General features: G+C 38.1%; 1 protein-coding gene across 1 annotated transcript in view; it reads right to left on the bottom strand.

Moving 5' to 3' along the window:
- Window positions 1-8,706, bottom strand: part of LOC150082520 (hepatocyte nuclear factor 4-gamma-like) — a 63,610-nt gene extending 54,904 nt beyond the window's left edge. Inside the window, exon 1 of the mRNA XM_090377821.1 lies at window positions 8,577-8,706. Within this exon, the coding sequence (XP_090233947.1) occupies window positions 8,577-8,706 (130 nt within the window). The remainder of the gene's footprint in view (window positions 1-8,576) is intronic.
- Window positions 8,707-23,256: the final 14,550 nt, after the last annotated feature.

Genomic DNA, 23,256 nt, shown 5'->3' with positions numbered 1-23,256 from the left:
CATGGTAGCTACGCCACTAGAGCAGTGATCATATTGTATTGATGTGGGCTTTACTTAAAGATGGAACTACCAACATGGGAAAGGGGAGGGATTTTGCTATCGTAAAGAAGGCTAAATTGGTCTCAGACAGTTTTTTTTAATTCTTTTCAGTGAGACCAACAGATGACGTTACCATCAGCCAATTCTAAATGGGAAACCTTCAGCAAAACAATCATAGTAGCTACTAGGCTTTTCATAACAACTAAGAAATACTCTTCAAAGTATAGATCTAAATGGATATCAGTTGAACTGATGAGACTCGTGGCAGAGAAGAAAAATGCATGGGATGCATATTTAAATTGACAGGTGATGCAGAAGCCTATAGTACGTATAACCTAGTCTGCAGTCGAGTCAAAATGGAGGTTAGGCAAGCTAAGGCAGATTACAAGAAGTCTCCGGAAAATAATGCAAAGAAAAGCAACAAAGATTTCTTTGCTGAACTGAACAGTAGAAGAAAGGGGTTGAATCACGTTAGTCCACTTGATGTCAATGGTTTGACTGTTAATGAGCCTGCTCAGGTTGCTGACAAACTGAATAGGTGCGTCATCTACATTCACACATGAATTAGCATTAGCATTAGTACAGGCATGTGATGCAAGAAAGAAAGCTTATACAGCATCAGCCAAAAAAAAAAAAAAAAAAAAAAAAAAAACAACTTCCTAAGAATTTATTTAAGCCATCAACTTCCACAACGACAGATGCAATTTGTTTCAGCAATCAGCCGCCCGTTGTCTAAAGGCAAATTTCCGCACATCTATGCTACAATTTTATCGTCTATTCTTTTCTCAGTTTGAGTTTATGCCCCCTCAGGTACGTAATCGGAGCAAGAGGAAGAATCCCATCAGCATTGAGCCTGCTAAAACTATTCAAGGACTTATACAGCTCAATCAGATCACCTCGCAGGTGCCTAGTCTCTAGACGCTACAATTTGCAGAACTTAAAGAAGCCTTTCTCGGAAAGAGGAACCTTTGTTCCCCTCACCAAGTTCGTTGCCCTACTTTGTACTCGTTCCAGCAGCTCTACATCCTTCCTAAAAGGGTGAAATTGGGTGGAGGTGATCTATTCAATTATATTAAGGGAGGCAGCAGAGAAGTTAAGCAAACCCTTAACCATATTTTGAGAGCATTTTGGATTCGTAGAGAACCCTATGGACTGGAGATGTGCGAATGTATCACCAATTCATAAAGGGAAATCAAAAGGGGACATGAGTAATTACAGACTTGTTACCTTAACGTCTGTTCCAGGGCAAATAATGGAGACATTGTTTAAATTAGTAATTCAAAACCATCTAGACAAGAAGACAATTATCTGCAGTCACAGTACAGATTTTTAAGGTGCTGTCTTGTCTCAACAATCAGATTGGATATGCGCAATAAGAAAGGGACTGGATGCAAACAATAATTTTAATATCATGTATGTACTTGGATTTCAGGAAGGCTTTTGATATTGTTGCACGTAAAATATTGCTATACAAACTGGAGAAATATGACATTAAGGACAAATTACTGCTATGGATAAAGAGATGATTGAATGGGAAAAGACAAAGAGTAGTTATCAATGGGCACTGGTCTTCATGGCTTAATGATATTAGTGGAGTAGCTCAGGGATAAGTGATGGATAAGATATGGATAACCCATTGTTGTTATCCATATTTATTAATGATATTGATGAGGTATTTCAAGCTTAATATTTTTAATAATGTTTGCAGATGATACAAAGGTAGGCAGGATGGTTAATCACAGTAATCAATATAAGCTACTTCAACAAGATCTAGAAAAAAATAGGCAGAATGCTGGGAAATGGCAGTTGAAGTTTAACATTGACAAATGCAAGTTACTGCATGTAGGGGGCAATAATCGCAGATTAACATACCAACTGAGTGGTACTACATTCAGTTTAGTAAAAAATTAAATAAACACCTGGGGATAATTGTGCAGTTAGATATGAAGTTCTCAGAGCACTGCAGGGTATTCCCAGGGCAGCTCATGGGGCTTTACATGAATATTAATTACTATATTTAATAACCACTTTTATACCACGTGAAATTAATAATGTAGCTTATTAAGCTTATAGCCCAAACCACTATACGAGGGACGTTCAATAAATTATCTACCTTCCTATGAAGGAATTGAGATAGAGGCAAAAAAACTTTTTTTTTTTCAGTGAGACTCCCCTGAACTTCAGTACACTTGTTCTATTTTGTTGGCAATGAAGAAATATCAGACCAGACAATTAAAATTCTTTGTCCTGTCCATCAAAGAACCCAGAAACAGCAGACTTCAGTTCATTATCATCAGCAAGGCGACGTCCGCATACGGACGTCTTATGCAGACGTCGTATTTCCTGTTTCTACACCTCAAGAAAAACGGACGTCGTTTTTCTTGAGGTGTAGAAACAGGAAATAGTTACTGGGGGGGGAAGATCCGAACTGTAAGGTGGATGGGTAAGTTCTGTAAAGTCACAGCATGTGATCTGTGCACTGGTGCGTTTTCCTAAAGAAGCAACACTCCTCTGGAAAGTTTTCCACGGCGTTTTTCCCTTTTTGACATTCCGTAGGTTGTACAGTAGGGATGCATATAACCCCCAGTGATTGTCTGCTTGTGTCCTAAGTAGTGAATGTTTGAAATTCCCTTAGCATCCCAAAAAAATGGTGGCCATAATCTTGTCCGCTGAAAGTTATGTCCGAAATTTGTTGGGTGGGAGAGAACCCTTGTGCTTCCGTTGCCTTGGTTTTTGCTTGGTCTTAGGATCCCAGTGGTGAACCTATGTTTCATCACCGTAACAGTTCTGGAGATGGATGTTTCAAGATCCCTTCTATAAAGTTCTAAATTCTCCTCACAACACGGTACTCTGAATTGCTTTTGCACAGGGGTCAGAAATCTGAGGAGCCATCTTGCACTGACCTTAGTCATCCCCAAATGTACTACAGTGTACTACTACGTTCAGCCTGGTATCACACAGTTGGTACGTTACTCTAGAATTTCTGCTACTTATTTTCAGTGCCTTACATCTGTCAATGTTAAACTTTAATTAGCACTTCTCAGCCCATCTGCCTATTTTTTTCGGATCTTGTTACAGTAAGATATCCTGATTATTGTTATTAACCATCCTGCCAACCATCGTATCATCTGTGAACTTATACATTAAGCCTGATATTCCGCCCTCACAGTTGTATAATCACCGCCCATCCCCCCCTCACCCCCCAGGCGGAAAAGACCTTAGTTCGAATCCCGTCAATGACTCGAGAAATTTTTATGGATCTTTTTCGCAACGTATCTGCGGTAGTAGGGCTCAGGCGAGAGTTGCATTCCGGGTTTTTCCTCAAACAAACAGTAAAATCAATCACAGAACACATACGCACACACTTTACAGACATATAGGGACAATATGGCCTAAGTTGCTGATGCGCTTAAAACCCTATTAAAACCAACGAACCAGATATACCACCAAGAATATAAATGTGCCATGCCTCCTGAAAGGTGCCATCACTTCAGGTTCTTCTGTTTCATGTAACAACATATATCAATATCTTTTTCAGCTCCATCCAAGCCAGTTCTAAGCATTGCATAAATATATCCTCCACTATGTATTAACTTTCGTCATGAAGCTTGTGGATAAAAGCTCCTCTCTCGGTACCCTTGGTGCACCTGGTACATTTTGTCCCTGATAATCGATCCAGCACGTTCCCTGAATGAATTCTTGGATGATTCTTTCGCAATTTTAACCCTTTTTACTGAAACATGACAAATTATTCGATGATCAAATTTAGAATGGCCAACTACATTCCAGCTGCATACGCTATTAACAGTTATTCAGAATATTGACAAGTTCCAATATCCTTTGTATGCCAAGTTCTGAGTTTTTAAATCCAACCAACAATATGTGATTATTCATTAGACTCGTAATACTTTTTATCGAGGAGGGCATTAAACATATAGGTGGCTTAGTTTTAGAAGTTCCAACCATCCATGCACCTTGTGATCTCCAGTTCTCTAGGAACAAAAATTTTTTCTCGTTTGTTTTTTAAATTAAATTTAATACTTCATAGGGCATAATATTGAAAATCATATTTAGAAAACACTTCAAGTCATTCTTGTTTAAAATCCTTCAACTTCCTACTTAATATTTCTGTCAGAAAAGAAAATTCTGTCACCTAAAAATTCCACGATTAGTTTCCATAAAATTTAAAAATACGTCTCAAAATAATGTGAGAAAGACGAACTGGTCCTAATGTAATGAGGAAGTTTTACTTTTTCAAAGCGACATTTTTATTACCACCGTCTGTAAAGATAAGGAGGAAGCGAAACCCCGGTATGCAAACATTGTAAAATCTTTAACTGTGCTGCCATAAGAGACAGTAAAGCAGTGAATATTATTTAAGTGATGAATAGATCCCTGAAAAACTGGTTATAATATTGTTCCCAGCCAGTTTCGAAGGATTAATTCTTTAATTAGATGAGTAACCAATAAAATGGCTGGTTTAAATTTCGGGTTTCTATATTGAAATCCGTCTTGATTTCAGACGCAGATAGCATGGTTATAATCAAATGATAGGAGAGGACTATCATTTGATCTCAAGAGAGACCTAACTGTACCAGATCCCCAATGAAGTGTCTCCAATGAATAAATGACAGTCTTCTCCTAAAATACAAATGCAAAGCCTAAAGATGGATATCAATACAAAAATTAAATTCGAAACTTATTCAATTTTTGTGTAGCTATTGGGACAGTTCCTTCTAGTTGTATCAATCTGTCCTTTCATACTAATGAACTAATTAAACAATTATCGTGGTAAAGTGTCTTTTATTAAGTTTTCTTACTTATGAATATTTTCACATAATATCCTCAAGTTTAAAGAATGGCTGTTCTCCACAACGGTTTGGGAACTAGTGACAAATGGGCCTGGAGTACTGGGGTCCATAGTTTAACAGATATTTATTTAAAGTATACCCAGTATAAAATAAAATAAAATAAAATAAAATAAAATATTTTATTTTATTTTATTTTATTTTATACTGGGTATACTTTAAATAAATATCGGTTTGGGAACTGTTTTGGAACGTTTGAGAGAGTGTATTTGTCTAAAGAGGTGATGGTGGAGTTCATTTGAAACACTGCTTTTTCGCATTGTCACGATGTAAACTACTTATCTTTTGTGAGAGTGTGGATTTTGTATCATGACAGTACACTTTTCCTGTAAGATAATTAAAAAAAAAAAAAAAAAAGGTTGGAAGATCTACCGTATTTTCGTGATCCAGATATAGCAGAAATGGGTGAAAGTACAAATTGATACAGCTAGACCCAAACAGTTCCAAATTGGCAATTGGCTACGTTTTGGATTTCTATATTGAAATCCGTCTTCAAGTCTTGATTTTTGGTTTACGAGATAACCATCACTTGATCATAGAAGAGACCTAACTGTGCTTTGAATATATATGTGTACAAAGTCAGTGGCCTTGTGGGTAGCATAGTTGGTATAATCACCATCCTCACCACACTGGGTGAAAAAAATCTGAGTTCGAATCCCATTGATTTCACGAGGCCTCTTAATTAGACGGGGGTTCAAGCCCGTGACCACCAAATACGTAGGATGCGGAAAGGTCAGGGAATGACCACCGCATAACTCCGGAGCAATATGGCCTTAGTTGCTAATGCTCCTAAAAAACCAAATAACAAACAAACAAAAAAACAATGTCGCGAGGAATTTTTATGGGTCTTTTTCACAATGTGGCTAAGTTAGTCGATCTCAGCCGAGGACAGCATAATTTTTTCTCCAGGAAACTCTGATTTTTCTTCCAGCACAGCAAATCGACCACAGAAGTCCTGCAATTTACAAACAAATCATATATAGTGCAATATAACCTAACTTGCTGATGCGCCTAAAACTCTACAACAACAACAACAACAACAAAGTCAGTGCCCTCGTGGAGTCACCGTCCTTCCCCACCCGTAAGAATAGGCTTGAGTTTGATTCCCATCAATGGCGAGAGGAATTTTTATGGGCTTTTTTCACAGCATATCCAAGTTATTCGGCCTCAGGATACGGTGCTGTGTTTCTTTACTCCTAGAAACTCTGATTTTTCATCCAGTAAACAGCAACCCAACCGAAAAAGTACATTCAATTACAAATACCATATACTGGCTGCCCATAGTTCTACTTGTTTTAACGCTTCCCAGAAAATCGTTGAGAAACACTTCCTTAAATGGATGTGTACTTTCCCACATTTTGAAATCTTGCTCTAACGTCAAACAAAAGAGTAAGATGCGATATCTCTTAAAACCCACATATTCAAGGTTAATGACAACACAAATGGTCTTGTCAATACTTTCGATATCAGTATCATGAACAGACAAACAGTTGATGATTACAAGGATAGAGATAACTTAATTCGTGGCGCCACTCAACATCACGCTACTAACAGACGGTATCATAAGGTGGGGTTCTATCATGCGTTGTACTCGAAAGTTAAGGACAACGTAATTGTGTTCAATTCGATGCATAAATCAGTATAAGTACTATATTAAAAAGTTATGGGAATTGCCATGATGTTGTATGAAACCAATCCCATTGCTATCTCCTAAAATTGCTCACATCTGAGGTCTGTTTCATCGAGAATTAATTGAAATTAATTCTTAAAGGAAATTCTTGCATTTGCTTTTTTAAGTTTCACGTAGAACCGAACTCTCCTTAGAAGAATAAATAGTGACTACCGTTGTCCTCTACTGTTATCTTCAGAACATCGAATTAATCGTAAAACATGCTTGTTTTTTTATCTTTCTTTGGGAACCATGTGACGTGGAGAACAAGTAGTATTCCGATATTGGCATTATTCATCTTGCTTTATAGATTAGATTCACTGATAAAGAATTTAATGGAACACTGTTGACAGCCAATCTGATAAAATGTTTAATTCGTGAGAGTGGAATCTGCCATATTATTATTACTTATTTCCGATAGGAGGCGCTAAAGTAAAGTTAATCCTAACCAAATCCTTCAGTATATCTCAATACTACAGAAATACTCAGTATTCATATAAAAAATATTAGGGCCTTTTCTAAGATATAAGAGGATCTGTAAGTTCCATAGTCCTATATATATTGTACATAGAGCGTACCACCTGTACCGTATTTTGCGACATTGAAAATTAATTGGCAACCGCCTAAACCTTTAGTTCGAAATACCACTACGACGCAGGAAACCGTGTTGAGGCTTCAGCAGTGAATTTGCTGAACGAGAGAAGATTGATTCCTAGGATTTTCATCCCGGAAAAAGACAAAACAAACCAGCCTTACAACTTGTAATTTACAGAACGAGACACTAATGCCTCATGAGCAAACGTGCCTCAGATAGAATAGATGTAATGCAAACCAACAGATTTTCAGATACATCAGACATTACGCACAATCATTATTTTTAATACATAACAGGTTAACATAATGCTGTTTACTGGATCACCATCTATTAGAAGTGTGTAATCAATATAGTATATACTACCCTGCCAAAAAAATTTAGACACCGTCACGTTTGGAAAAACAAGAGTTTAATGAACAAATTAATAAGGCGTAGATTCACCTTTAACCCCAATGACATGGAACGCTTTCGGATTGTTCTTTGTAGCAGGAGCAAGAATTTCTGTCCATTCTTGCTTTAGTACGGGCGTTAGTTCATCTGTAGAAGAGCGTCATGCGGCAGCGCTATGATCGGGTTCCAGATTATCCAAAAGCTGTTTGATCTCGGATCGAACAGCTTTTGGATAAACTGGAACTCTACGACGACCAAGCGAGTTTCTGGACTTCATTACATTATCAAGCTCGAACATGGTCGCCTCATTTCAAAACATCTGTACCATGGAGTTATCCAATATGTCAGTGTACGATTTGACGTTGACGGTTTCTGGATCTACAACCAACGATCCTAGTCCAAACTAAGAGAAGCAGCCCGACACCATGATCCTGCCTGCTCCGAACTTCACTGAACACACAAACTTCCACCCGGTGTTGTGGAAGTGGGTATCCAGAGGGGATGTACAGAAGAGGTGAATATCATATTAAGGTTACCCGAGAACACCCTCATTCGCTCATGTGTATTATGTCCATAAATTTCGTATGCTCTGTGATATTCAACAAAAACCGAGTTTCTGGATGAAAACTTGCTATCTCGCCCGAGATCGACTAACTCAGCCAAAGAGTAAAAAAAAGACCATAAAAGTTCATTAACGAGATTTGAACACAGGCATTTTTAACCCGGTGTGGGAAGGACAGTGATTTAAAACCTGTTTTACTTTACACATTCAACGCTTTGTAAGGAGTATCCGAACACTTTTCACAGAATGGTATACTTCCAGAGAGTATTATCTACCTAAACTTATTTGGTTTATGTGATTGGAGGAATTAGTCGATTAATTTGCGGCCCTGAATTGTCTTCTCTCTTAAATAACTAAATGTCAGTCTAAGTTATTGATATAAAAGACAATTTAAACAATTCTTTGCAAGTTCCAGTGAACAAAACATGAATTTAAAAAAAAAAATTCTCTTACCTGTGATCACAGACACTTTAGGGATGCTGACATTTTGGACAATTACTCCGGCCGTGATGTGGGACGTTGGTGATAACGACAACGTCGGACCCACTAGCACTCCGGGCGTCGGAGATTGAACTTCGTTCATACTTGGAAAGTGTAGTAGTCGAACAAAAGTCAAAAATTTGCAAACAACAGACAAACACTTGTAAGTGTCGGATCCCCTGACTTGGTGGGTCAAAGTTCGTCACCACAAACGGCAGCCTTGTTTCCGCAGCACAGCGGACACGCTAATCCGAACTACTGCTTCGTCAAACTGCGCCACGAGGTGCCTACAAGTCCACGTGATCATCCGTCTCTCTCTACTCCCTCTCTGCGTGTTCTATCAGCGATTGAAAGAAAAAATAAAAACAAAACGGGCCATGCACAGCGAACTAGCAAGGCCAAGATTATCTACCCCTACGAGGATCACTCTGCCAATCAACTACTACAAACATCGTTTGATTTTCCTCCGGGCCAAAACTGTTTGCCTCATTCCATTGAAGAAACTGTCTCGTAATAACTGTTCGCTTCGCCTAGATGTCCTTCTCCGAGCTGCCTTTTTATCACTTGTTACGACAGAGCGTTGCATCATACGCCGGGTTCAACTATCGGGGATATTTCAGCCTGTAGAAGATTTAGAAGTAGATGGCTTACAGGTTCTTAAAACGCAATTTTCTTTTGCATCTTCCCTTACCTTCTTTCTGGCGTTTATGATTTTATGGAAATAGCTTCGCACGAACAAAGATGCAACATGGATGGATTGGTGGGAGGGTGATGGACCATTTGATACTCGTAGATTTTAATATAGAAATTATTATTATTACATCAAAATTAGTGAACTTTGATCCCCCGCCCCACTTTGGTTTGACGTGTAGTTTATGAAATTGGTGCATTTTCATACCGCATACAAACAGTCCAAAACTATTTCGGTACACTTTATTTTGGCTCATACTGTATAATCTGCAATAACTTTACAGTTGGGGGAGGGACAGTAATTTATTTCTTTGTTTAGTAATGAAGGGCATCCATTTCTTTGAGATGGTCAGGAGTATTTAATTTAAATAAGTATGATAAATATTTATATTTTGATAAGATGATTAATGATTCATATGTCATGAAACTTAGTTTATTTGGTAGGGTGAATCGGGATACGTATTTTTCTAGAAATTGGGATTTGGCATTGACAAGCGTTTTTTTTTTTTTTTTAAAAAAAGTATGATTCAACTGTAAACAGACATTAAGATTGAGAATATGTCAGAATGCCTCCGTCACGAAAAACCGGTATGGATGAGTTTGTGTAAGTGTAACAACAGCCAATGTTCTGCATGAGGAGGTATACAGTATTGCCACCGATGACATTGTGTAAGAATTATGTGTGGTTGTCAAAATGAAAGAAATTAGCTTTCATTTTGGCTTACGCTAATTTTGATTCATCCTTTATAAAATAAATCGATCAACTACTGCTTGCCGGGCACTCAGGATGAAGGGACCGTAGTCACGAATGGTCGTTAGTGTAGTATCTCAAATAGAATCATGCTCACTCAACTGAGTGAGCATGATTCTATTTGAGATTTTTCTCCCGGAAACTCGAGTTTTTCGTCTAGCAAAACAGAAAATCAACCTCAGAACACCCAATTTACAGACAAAAAATATACAAGGAGCAACATGGCCTTAGTCACCGATGCCCTAAAACTCAATAACAACATCAATATATGTATCTCTAATGTTATCTCTCTCTCTCTCTCTCTCTCTCTCTCTCTCTCAAGTATCTCAAATAGCTTTATGGTAACTGAAAAAAGTTTCTAGTACTCCGTCTTGGCCTAAAACTGAGGACCTAACGAAAACGTTGTCTATTTGAGTCTTTCCAGTTGTGAATGACAAGGATGGGAGAAGCGATTAAAGTCTTTTGGGCGAAGCGACTGGCAGGTAACGGCCGTGCAAGACTCCGCGCAGGCGCCTCCCCACCACCGTCGCCTCAACACTGGCTCTCTGAGTACCACCTTGCCGGGACAACTCCAGCTTTGAAAATTGTTAAAAAATACTTCTCGTCGCAAAATTTATAAATGACCTCTATAGAATTATTAACTAACTATTTAGCAACCTTTTTGTCACCAAAAGGAGAGTTACTTAGTAAAAAGAAGCGCGCCATCGAAATTCAATAAAAAATTATTTTTTAATTTTAACACAAAAAGTAAATGATAGATTTCAATCGGAATAGTTTTCCCTCGATAAGCATCGAATAACGCATAGCTAATGTGATTTTTAAATTTTTAGCTCCATTAGCAACGGAAATAGAGGGGGAGGCACGAAAATTACTCACATTTTCCTGTCTGCCGCCGCCATTTTTAATTTTTAAAATATCTTAAAATTATATTTTAAACCTACTTGTTGTGCTCTTTTCAACAGTGTATAATAAGCTATAGGTTGTCGACAACATTTTCCCCCTCACATTTTACCCCCCATTTCTCAGACAAATTTTTTTTACAACGATTAATATGGTGTTATGTTGGCCCACATGATGTACAAACCCAAAAACAATATTTTCAAGTCAGTAGGTTGAGTGGTTCCAGAGATACAATGCTGTGACAGACGGACGGACCGACAGACATTCGAGTGACATTATAAGGATCCTTCGTTAGACTACGGACCCTAAAAAGTCTCTCTGCAGCTGTTAATCTTGGTGTAGACAATTTTAAGATACGATTTCAAGCTGGAAATCTTAGTGGACATGATTTTGGGGCAATACCATATCTTAGTTATGATATGGCTCCAAAAAAATTAAAAAAATATTGTATAATTAAAAAGTTTGCGAGAATCAGTGCTGACCCTTCTGATCATCAGTTCCTCTAATCTGGCTCTATTCTGAATAACCTCTCTCTCTCTCTCTCTCTCTCTCTCTCTCTCTCTCTCTCTCTCTCTTGGTGTATATATGTATCCGGCCCTCGTGGGTAGTACAGTTGGTAGGGTCGCCGTTTTTCCCGCATCGGGTGGGAAAAACCTGAGTTTGAATCCCGTCGAGAGGAATTTTTATCGATCTTTTTCACAACATGGCTGAGTTAGTTGGTCTCAGTTGAGTGAGCATGATTTTTCTCACGGAAACTCGAGTTTTTCGTCTAGCAAAACAGAAAATCAACCTCAGAACACACGCAATTTACAGACAAAAAATATACAAGGGGCAACATGGCCTTAGTCACCGATGCCCTAAAACCCAGTAACAACATCAATATATGTATCTCTAATGTTCTCTCTCTCTCTCTCTCTCTCTCTCTCTCTCTCTCTCTCTCTCTCTCTCCTATAGACAGATCTCTGTACCTGTATTTCTTTTTCTTTCTCCTTATTGTCTCTTTCTCTCAATCTGGCTACTCCCTTCTCTCTGTCTTTCTCTTAATCTCTCCCTTTCTTCTTTTCTCTCGGTGTCTGTTTTTCACATTATCTATCTATTTTCTCCTTTCAGATTTCTTTCAGTCTATATGTCTATCATTGCTTCTATAGCTCGCTTTCTTTATCTTTAAGCAACTCTATGTATCTGTATTTTCTCTCTCTTTCTTTCTCCTCTCTCTCTCTCGTTCCATCTGTCTCTCTGTGTTTCTTTCTTCTTATCTTTCTATCTTTATGTATGTGTCCTACTTTCCATCTTTCTATAGGTTTCTCCCTTTCTTTCGGTGCGTCTCTCTCTCTCTCTCTCTCTCTCTCTCTCTCTCTCTCTCTCTCTCTCTCTCTCTCTCTCTCTCTCTCTCTCTCTTGATTTAAAATATCAATGAATAGTCAATAATACACAAAAGTTCAAGGATCCCATTCTAACCCATTATTAATAAAACGTCAAAGACGTCCATCCTTCTGATTACTCGTTGTGATCTGCATAAAGTTCATTCATTTGAAGTAATTTTACCCGTTCACGGTTATTATTATTTTTTTTTCTATTTGTTTTAGCTTCTAAATATAACTATTGCCGGTATTTTTAGAAACTTGACACTTTGTCAAGATTATAAGAAACATCAATCATTTATCACCAGTCGCTGGACTTTGTTTCTACATACATACTTGCATCTGACTCTGCCCTGTTTGTCTCGATAATACTCGTAATATTTATAGAATTAAGCTTGTGGCAGGTTAGATTAGAGGTTTGAACTCACTGCAATCTTTCTTTGCGTTATATGAGACATATGCGCCGTGCACGTTAACAAGCAAGATGTAGTCGATGGAAGTATCTGTGTGAGAAGTATCTATTTTCAATGCTCACTGTTTTTTTGTTATGTAGTTGTTGTTAATGGATTTTAGGAGCATCAGCGAATAAGGCCATGCTGCTCAGTATATATTTTCTGTAAATTGCGTGTATTCTTAGGTCGGTTTTCTGTTTGCTGGACGAAAACTTCGAGTTTCCGAGAGAAAAAAACAACCATAGTATCTTCGCCTGAGACCAACTGACTCAGCCACGTTGTGAAAAATACCCATAAAAATTCCTCCAGACATCGACAGGATTCGAACTCAGGTCTTTTCCACCAGGTGTAGGGAGGACGGTGATCCTGCCAACAGTGCTACCCACGAAGGCACTATTTTATGCATTTGATTTCCTACGCTGTAAAAGACAGTAGTTAAGTTGAACTTGGACTGAGGGCTTAATAAGTCCATCTGTTCTTTATTTATGACTAGGGAACAGATATCCAATTCATAAAAGCTTAGGTGAAGGCATTTTTTATTTTTGTCCAATGATATCAATTCTAAAAATAAGATGACTTTCGATTTTTTGCCTAGAAAGTATATAATATACATTGCCTTATCACTAATATCCTGACACCTGTAATTTTTAAGGTTATTTGTAAATAAAGGTTATTTACAAATAACCTTGATTTATAGAAAAACTAATAACATTTGCTCAAATATTTAGCCTTTATAACAGTCTCTAGTGTCTGTGGAACACTCTACCAGTTTTCGTAAATATCCTCCAATATTTTCCTCATTCAGCTTTCAAAGCAGTGACCAATTCAGCTCTGTTTTTTAGGCAGTGTCTTCTCACACGCACCCAACAATCCAATTCGTCCCTGAGGTTCTCTGTAGAATTGAGCTCTCGGCTGTGGACTAGTAGTCCAATTTTTCGAAGTTGATGTCCTCAAGACCGTCTGTCACAACGTCAACAGTATAATATGAGGCATTGGTTGTCCTGCTGATATGGGTATGGGCCGTCCCCGACCTGCTGGCACAACAAACGTAATGCATTATTTTCAGAAAGTCTAGATAGACCTCAGCATTTATAGTTTTGTCCAAACAACCAATGCTCCCAAGCCAAATCATGAAAAACAGCATCAAAACATTACGCTGCCTTTGAGAAACTTCATTGGTGGGATGACGCAGTCCGGCAGGTTCTCTGGGAATCTGCCACACCCAGGCACGACTGTTAGATTGGTATACGATGTACTATTATTCGTAACTCCAAAGCACAGCTTTCTTTCCATCGATCTTCGATCTAAGAACGGTGAGCCTTACACCAAGCTAGACTGTGTCTGGCATTTATCGGAATAATTAGTGGCTTATGGAGGTGTGCACGGCGGTGGTAGCGCATATCATACAGGTCCTGCGCACTTTACTGATGCTGATGCGTGCCCCAATCATCTCACTGAGGGCCTGCATGCGTGTGTGCGTGCTGCGGCAACGTCGACCTGCATTCCGAGTGGACGAATCTTTGCAGAGCTTTCCTGTCAGCTTCTGAGATTTTCCTGGTCGTTTTGTGACTGTTTCAACATGTCCTCTCCTATTTGCAGATCACATCACCAATAGTCGAGCTAGGGACCGTCAGTGCTGTTGAAGTGTCACGTATAGACTGATTGCGTTACGTTGCATTCATAATCATATTAGTATTTAGTATTAGCCTTATAATGCAATGAAACCACAGGCTTTTACTGCACAGGCCAAAAAAAAAAAAAAATAGATAAGAAAATAAAAATTATGCCCTTCCCTCCTCATTTACCGAACTATCTAGTTGACCTTTGAATGTCTTCAAATTGTCAGCCTCAACTACACTGATTTAACAGAACACGTAGAAAACGTGGGGTAAATTGTGCAACTTGCGATAAAGCTAGACAAAATTTGGTAAGGTGACGTACCATAGAATAACAAAGAAATGAGAAACAGTGGAAACTTCGGAGAGGTATAAGGGACATTTATAGAAGTTGCATAAGAATTACCAAAAGGGTCACATTACAGAAGTCAATACAAGATACTCCAAAATATGGTCACATGACATCAGTACGGCGTATGATCCCCTCCAACGGCTAAACAGGCCTGCCAGCGGTGAACCTTGCTCGATATAAGGATGTCTATAAGATTCTGGAACAACAAATCCTATTCTTCCATTCTGGTGATCATGCTGGCTGCAGAGGTCAGATATATTCAGTTTCAAGATATTCTTCCACCATGATAATGCCACTGCACATGAGCTCTATGTGCAGTGGCATTATCATGTATGAAAGAAAATCTGGGCCGACCGCACCCATAAAATGTTGAACATAGGGTTCGAGGATCTGTTCCCGGTACATCTATGCAGCTACAGTACGCCAATCAAAAAAATGAAGAGGGGTGGGGTCGTTGATCATTATTCCGCCCCACACGAGAACACCGCAAGTGTCCCTTTCTCTGATGTTGGAGGGACAGTACCGCATTCCTCCTTGTCTCCAGATGAAATAACGTCTAGAATCTGTCTGTAAGCTAAAACGGCACTCATCAGAGAACAGAACTATACCACATTTGTCAGGGCTCCAAGACACATGTTCATGGCACCAGTTTCGACGAGCTCTGCGGTGGTTTGGAGTTAATAGGATTCAGACCAGTGGCTTATGTACGTACAATCCACTTGAATTGAGTCTTCTTGAAAATTTTGAAAATTTTTCCAGAAGGGGAAAATATTTTCACCTGTTGCCGCAGCAACCCCCAAGAGACAGTTGATGACAGGACATCGTAGTGTTTAGTCTTGCTGTTGGAACCAGCAATATATATATCTATATTTATATCTATTCTTGTTAACGTAGCCTTCACTCGACATTGGCCAGCTCTTCTTGTAATGGTTCCTGTCTGCTGAAACTGCTTCCATAGTGCCTAGACACTACATGACACATTAAGCTAACGTGCTACCTCTGCCTGCGACTGTCAGTCTTCAACGGCTCGCTATCTCAAAGAATCATTTAAATGACGATGAATTGCCATCCTGAGTACTGGAGTTGTGGCTGTGCCACTGAGTAAGCGGCCAAAACACGAAATGAAGTTTTGTGGTCGCAACCGTGTTTTTATAGGCATGAATAATTTACATAATGTACAGGTCTCTAAGGTGTTAGATCGATTTCTATTGGATACCTCGGAATTTGCATGCCAGGATGCCTATTATATCAAATATTCGCCTTCGGTGACACGGTTTTTCACAATAAAATATTCATGAAATGCCTTTTGTTCTGGTAATTTTCGAGCAGTGTACTTGCGGAGGCAATTTGTTCCAGCAATCAACAACTCGCTGGCTAAAAGAAAAAAAATTTCCTATAATCTAGTATAAACTTCTTAACCTGTAATTTCAATTTATGGCCTCTAGGTCTGGAATTCTTTATAACAGTGAAAAATTCCATCTTCATTCATTTTACTAACACCTCTCAGAATCTTACAAACCTCAATGAGGTCCCCATCTGAGGTGCCTGGTTGCCAAGCTCTGTAGCCCACATAATAGGAGTCCTTCCTCATATAGTTGCCCTTTTTCCAATCTCACCATGCAAATTGCCCATCTTTGACCCTCTCAAGAAGCTCCATGTCTTTTTGTCAGATATGGTCTTCATACTTGGACACAGTATTCTAAATGCAGTGTTACAATTGCCTTGTACAGTGGGATTATGACCTACTGGATTTTGTTCGATAAATCATCGATAGGACACCATGGGCTTTCCTGGCTACCTGTCTACTCTGCTGAGGAACCTCCATATCTGCCCGTATCGTAACTCCCAGATCTTTCGTTCCTCAACTGTTTTTAATGACCACTTTAAAAGTGGCAGCTATGTTATAAAGCATCAAAATGCAAGGTTCGCTTCATGACTATTTCAGCACCGGTGTTCTTCTAGACGCAGATCACATCACCAAACGTCCACCTAGGGGATCCTCAGTGCTGTTGAAATGTCACTTACAGACTGATTGCAGCATGTTGCATTCACAATCATATTGCTGGCTCTTCGAAGCCCTGTAGTTGTTTCTGACACGTGGTGCTTGCGTTGGGCTTAATCAGTTATGAACGAAGGGTGTGCCAGATATTAAGTGTAAGGCAGTGTATAACCAAAATTTAAAAAAAAAAACACATGTCCTAAAGAATAGTTTGGCTTACAAAGTACCACACGTTTCACTCACTCTTTCGCAGCCACTAAAAGATCTCCCATTTGTTAATACACATATTAACAAATGGGAGATCTGGGAATCCTAGTAAATAGAGTTTACACTCAAGATAATAAAGCATCAGTAAGTCTATATTGTGTCTGTTAATTAAGGGATGAAAACCTACCTCTTGAAAGGATGAAAAACCTGACTTTCCAGGAGAATAAAACCATCTACCCTTCGCTCTGGACAACGATGGATCTCTGTATATAACTTTAAATACACAAATTAGTATGACAACACTGTCGTGGAATATTTAAACTTATCCGTTACTGATTGGAAACAGTGGACTGGCAACTCGACTTTTTGGGTAAATATTTGAATTAGCTTCATGACGACGTTTATCTGTATCAGCATATCAGGGAGCGTACAAGGGACAGGGGCATTAATATTTTTGTGTGGTTATCACCAGTAGTCCAAGTAATATCACAGATATGATGGCACAGAAATATTTTGTACCAAGGGACCATAGCGATCATAGATCATAGTTTCTTCACAGTGGACGATGACAAATGAGATATTCGGGGAGTCAAGGTTAAGCGGTGTGGAGGCATGCGTCAATACACTGGATGGTTGATTTGCATGTTTGCTGGGCGAAAACCCATTTCCAAGAGAAAAGCGTACAGTCCTTGCCTGAGGCTGGCCAACTGAGTCAGACAAAAGCCCATAAAATTTTTTTGCGGCAGAGACGGGATAATTCCCACCAGACCAAACATTAACTTGTCTATATGAAACAACACTTGAGTATTGTAAATAAAAGAATTTGAGGTACTGATCAGGTAAACTAGTGCTGATAGACTAGGGTTAACTGAGACATGATGCCATCCAGAGAGGGCGATGAAGAATTTCATTATGATGGGTACCGTATGTAGGAGAGATGAGGTTCAAAGCAAAAGAGATCGTAATTTTTTTTCAAAGTTCCCTGAGCGATTGGACCGTTTTCATAGTCAGATCATGTACAAATGGACATTGAGTGTGAGTCATTATAGGCAGACCTATAATGAACTAATTCAATCTACTTCTAATAGATTGGACATCGCGGACCTTGAATGGGACATGCGGAAACAGTTTTGATCCATCTGGATTATTTTATTGCAAAATCTCAGAAAAAGTACAAGGGCACTCTGTTATAATTGACATCAAAAATTCAAACCGCATCAAAAACTTGACAGTGCAGGAACCAATAGTGGACAGTAACCACAGCGTCATAAAATGTGTCTTTAAAACTTTCGGTAATCTAAGGAAAAGGCTAGCGCTTTAATTTCAAGAGAGTCAACTGCGGTGGATTGAAATATTTCCCCGATTCGATTAACTGTAGAGACAACTATATGCTACTGGATACGAGTTCGTTATGGAAAGTATTCAAGAGATTTATCGTAGAAGCTATAAAGACATTCGTTTCATTGGAGCAGTTGCAAAAAATAGGTGCCAATTATAAGCCAAGACTAGAGAGTTAATTAAAAAGATGGTTGACTAGAGAGGTTAACGGTTTGATCAAAAGTAAAAGGCATGGGGCAATTACAAGCTATCGTGTGGCTCCGATTTATATGATTATTATAAGCAAAAAGAGTTAAAATGGTGTCAAGGAGTTTTAATCGTACTTGAATGCAAAAAAAGAGAGTGAATCAGATCGGCCCCTTACTTGATAAAAAGAAAGATTTACAGAAAGCCCACCAGAAGTAGCAGACAAGCTAAGTAAGTACGTTGTAACTATGTTTGATTTGCGTTTGAACCAGAGAAAATGATAAATATAAAACCTTAGAATAACAGAAAGGTAGATCTTGTGAAATTTACCTCCAGATAGCATTAATAGATCACTGGAATAAATTACGTTCCAAGTGGTAGAGGCAGAGAGTTTGGTAAACTTCAAAACGGAATTGGTTGGCCACTTTTTTGACAATGGGAAAAATAATGTTTTTTTTTTTTTTGTGACAGATTCAAAAAAATAAGTTTCGTTGCCTAATATAGCCATTCTAATAGCAGTAATAACTACACCCATTACAATAATTTTGGGTTCTCAATTACATCTTAGTAATGGTATCTGTGTATATATTTAATTACTCTGTAGTCATGTCAATAATTAATGTATGGCAGAGGTTCCCAAACTTTTATATCTTGCTCCCTTTAGAATGGTCCCCCTCCTCCCCGCTACAATTTCAGTCTATGAGAGTAAAATGATTAAAGATTAAATTCAATATCGTATTATTTTGACAGAAATGGAATTCTGAAGGAAACAGCATGGTTTAAAAAACCACACTGTGTGTCCTTCAGGATTCTCTTTCCATCTAAACGATCCTGTATTGCACTCTTTATCATTTCAATGATTTTCCCTACCACTAAAGTGAGGCTGACCGGTCATTAGTTATCTACTTCCCTCTTAGAGTCACCTAATTAAAAGTAAGAATTCTCTTAAAAATGTTTCCTTAGCATATTGGACAGTGCGAATCTTAAAAAAAAAACATTCACGCTAATCGCCAGTATCAATCTAGTATCGCATTAGTAATTATTATTTTAATTAGGTATGTATTACGAATTACAGAAATTGTTCTTCTCCCTTTGAATAGTTTAATTATACGTTTTACAAGTATTTGCACTGAAATAAAATCTTCATTTATGAATAAATATTTTTTTAATTTGTTTAATGATTTTAAATGATTATATATATATATATATATATATATATATATATATATATTTTTTTTTTTTTTTTGAAAAAGCGCTGTTTTTCTCTTCATTTATATTTGCATTCTAAGAGAATTTGCGAGCGTTGTATTCGCAAAAGTAATTTTTCATTTCTTCTGTTTAAACATTAGCGAAACGAAGAGTTACACATTCGTGTTTGTCATAAATCTCGACTGGATGTTTAAGAGGAAAAGGTTCCATCTGCACTAAATCTCTTTCGTTCCTGTCAGCCAGTGCTTACTACCTTCTTTTTGGCCTTCAGTGTAAAAAAAAGATGTTGCCTTGCAGGTGCTTTGACTGGTATCAGCCATGTCACATCACGAGGATTTTTTAATATAAACATCGCAAGTAACTTGGGGGACTATTAACCACAACGTCATTATAGCCAGTGGTTGACCACGTTGTATAAACAGTAATCTATCGTGATAAGGCAGCTGGAAAGACGAAGGAAGTAGAATTTGGGTTTGTTCGTCTCTGAGCAAAAGCCTCATACTGTGTTTGTTCGCTGGTTCCTAGCTACTAAAGTCGAGGGGAAAACTTTTGTGACAGACAAGGAACATCGGTTTAGAGATGATGATAATCGCGTACAAAGGCAAATGAACTTTATAAGACAAAGAAAACTTTTTTATTCCCTTTCATTCTTCTTTTTTTTTCTCAATGCTTTCATTTAAGAAGCATAATCAAATAGTAATAATTCATGATTTATTTTAAAAAGAGCAAAAAAGCAACGACTTTTATGCGTGAACTGAGAAAAATTCGTTTCTGCGCATCCGCTACGTCGGCTATTCGTTCCTCCAAACAGCGCATGACAACAAACATAATATCCATTGCTTCAGCTTCAATGTACAGTATATGAAAAACCTAAGTGATATGTATGAAAAAATGAAATAATAATTGCCGGTTTCTATTGGTCCAATTTTTATGAAATTGGAAATGGTAGATAAATCTTTCTGAAAGGCCCAAATATAAATTTCTTGAAACTCTGTCTACTAGCAATCGAGTTATAACATGCGGACGGACGAACAAAGAAATAATAATTGTCAGATTTCATTGTAATTCGGGAAGGCTCAACAAATCTTTCTGACAAGCCCAATTCAAATTTCATAAAAATCCTTCCATTGGAAGTCGAATTTATTACATGAGAACAGAAGGAAAAAAAAAAATAATCATCATTGCTGGATTTCTATTGGTTCGATTTTAATTAGATGACTCGACAAATCATTATAAAACGCCGAAATATAAACTTTAATGAAAATCCACTGGGAGTTGGGTTGTTACATGCGGACGGACAGACTTCTTGAAGGCAATAGGCGCATTATGGATATCCGTTAACATGCCTAAAAATCCACTGATTGTAATAAATATAACAGAAATGTTTCCTAAGCGTGTTGGACACCGCGATTCTTTAAAAAAGATATTCATACCTGAGAAACATTAGGGGTGTAACAATACTGTGGAATTCGCAAGATCACTATCTAGCAATTAGATAATGATCCCCAGTACTTGGGTGGATCAAAGTACTCCCCCTGCCCCAGTTGTCCGATAAAAGTTCAAACATTCCCAGAGTTCTACACTTCTGGTTTCCTCTTTAAACTACTAGAAGGACCTTCCTACTGGTGTTTATATATATTTGTTCCCTATAGTTTTGCATCTAGGGAGATAAAATCATATGAGTCAGGAATCGAGTTTAATATCCACCAAAATTTAACAAGTTAATATTTAAATACGAGATTAAGCCATTGACTAATTTCGGGGTAAATAAGGTTATTATAAAGCCATAAGAATTGAAAGTGTAATAGATAAAAGAGTTTTATAGCTGTTTTTATTGCTTCGTGTATACGTGATCAAATCCACGCGTAGGCGTTTTCTTCCTCCTAAGTATTCCAGTGGAGAAGCATATTGCACCTTCAAACTAGCTTTATTAACTGGAGACTTCAAATGTGCTGATATCTGAAGTTTCTGATTATTAAAGCTGGGTTTTACCATATTCTTATTTTTGTACATACCGATAAGTCAGTTAGTGGAAGACCCAAAACTCTTAAATTGCATTTATCGTTTATCACCCAAATACCATGCCATATTCCAAGGTCTGTTTGTCTTCATACCGTCTTAATCCATGCTAGATTGCCTACTTTCTGTTCTTTCACCTCCTGTTTTCCTTAGTATATATCAGTGACCTTTGTCCACTGACTGGAAATATTATCTTCATGATGGTCCGCTACATTTCACTTGCCAGTTTGACAAACTTTGCTCTGCACAAACAATAATCTTCCGAATATCAACCAACAGTTCTGCTATGTTTGTGAACATTATGTAGATCCAAAGCACGTGAAGCATAACAAAGTTTAGCAGTTAATACGAAGCCTGTTTTGGAATGCCTATGGGTAGTCAAGCCAAGTTGTTGCCACCTCATTTCTGCTATAGTAGTCTCAGTAGTTTCGGAAACAGGTTTTTCGCTCAGCAAACCAATCGAAGAAGGCACGTAATTACCGCTACAATATACTGACGCCTCATAGCTTTAGTTGCTTTGGCGCTTAACATATACACACACAACCATCCCTACTATTTGTACGGTAGATATAAAGTGGATTGGGAATTAACACCACATTTCCCTAATCAACAAGAATTTGATGATTTAAAGAGAAACGATTTGGGTATAACCAAATCCACTGCTCCTGACATCTCGTTTAACCTTTGATTAGTTCCCGCAGGTAGTTCGGTGGCTATAATCTGGAACCCAAACCTTTTCCACCGTGTAGAAAAGTTTTGAAAGTTTTGGGCTCCAGTCCCGTCAATGATGCGAGGAACTTTCATGGACCTTTTCATACCATCGATGAGTTAGTTGGTCTCCAGCGAGGATAGCAAGGTGTTTCTTCCGAAATCTCAGTCCAGCAAAACAGGCAAACTGATTAGAGAACGCACTCAATTTACGGGCATAATTCACATGGTTTGATGAGTTTGGATTCTCCTAACCCTAATATGAATATTTTCTTTAAATACTTGCACGATTACCTATGGGTGCGGAATCTATCAAGGACCAAAAAAAAAAAAAAAAAAAAAAAAGGCATGATAGGACCGCCCAAGAACTAACTTATATGTCCATGTAAATTGGAATAAATTGGTGGTCCGGGTGCATCAGAGACTTAGGCCATGTTGCGCCTAAATATTATGTCTGTAAATTGCGTGTATTATTTAAGTTGATATGCCTCTTTGCTGGACGAAATACCGAAGTTTCAGGAGATAAAATCATGCTACCCTCGTTTGAGATCAACTAACTCAGCCACGTTGTAAAAAAGACCCAAAAAAAACTTACATCATCAACGGAATTCGAACTCAGGTCTTTTCCACCTGGTGTGGGGAGGATGGTGATTCTATTAACCCTTCATGAGATGCAACAGTCATCCTATTCATATTAAGGAAAATCACGGAAATGTGAGCATATGCCACAAAAGATGAAGTCTCACCAGTAAAAATGGGATGTCTGTAGAAACTTCAAGATGACAGGGTCCCTTTCTCGGTTTTCTAAAGGGTTTCCACTAAGGTCCTTTGCTTTGTCTGTCTCTTGGATATCAGGGCAGTAGAT

This window comes from Mastigoproctus giganteus, chromosome 7 (assembly GCF_048544385.1).
Source record: "Mastigoproctus giganteus isolate SK-2022 chromosome 7, ASM4854438v1, whole genome shotgun sequence".
Classification (NCBI taxonomy): domain Eukaryota; kingdom Metazoa; phylum Arthropoda; class Arachnida; order Uropygi; family Thelyphonidae; genus Mastigoproctus; species Mastigoproctus giganteus.
Note: the sequence above shows the minus strand (reverse complement) of the source record. Positions and strands in the feature narration are given on the sequence as shown.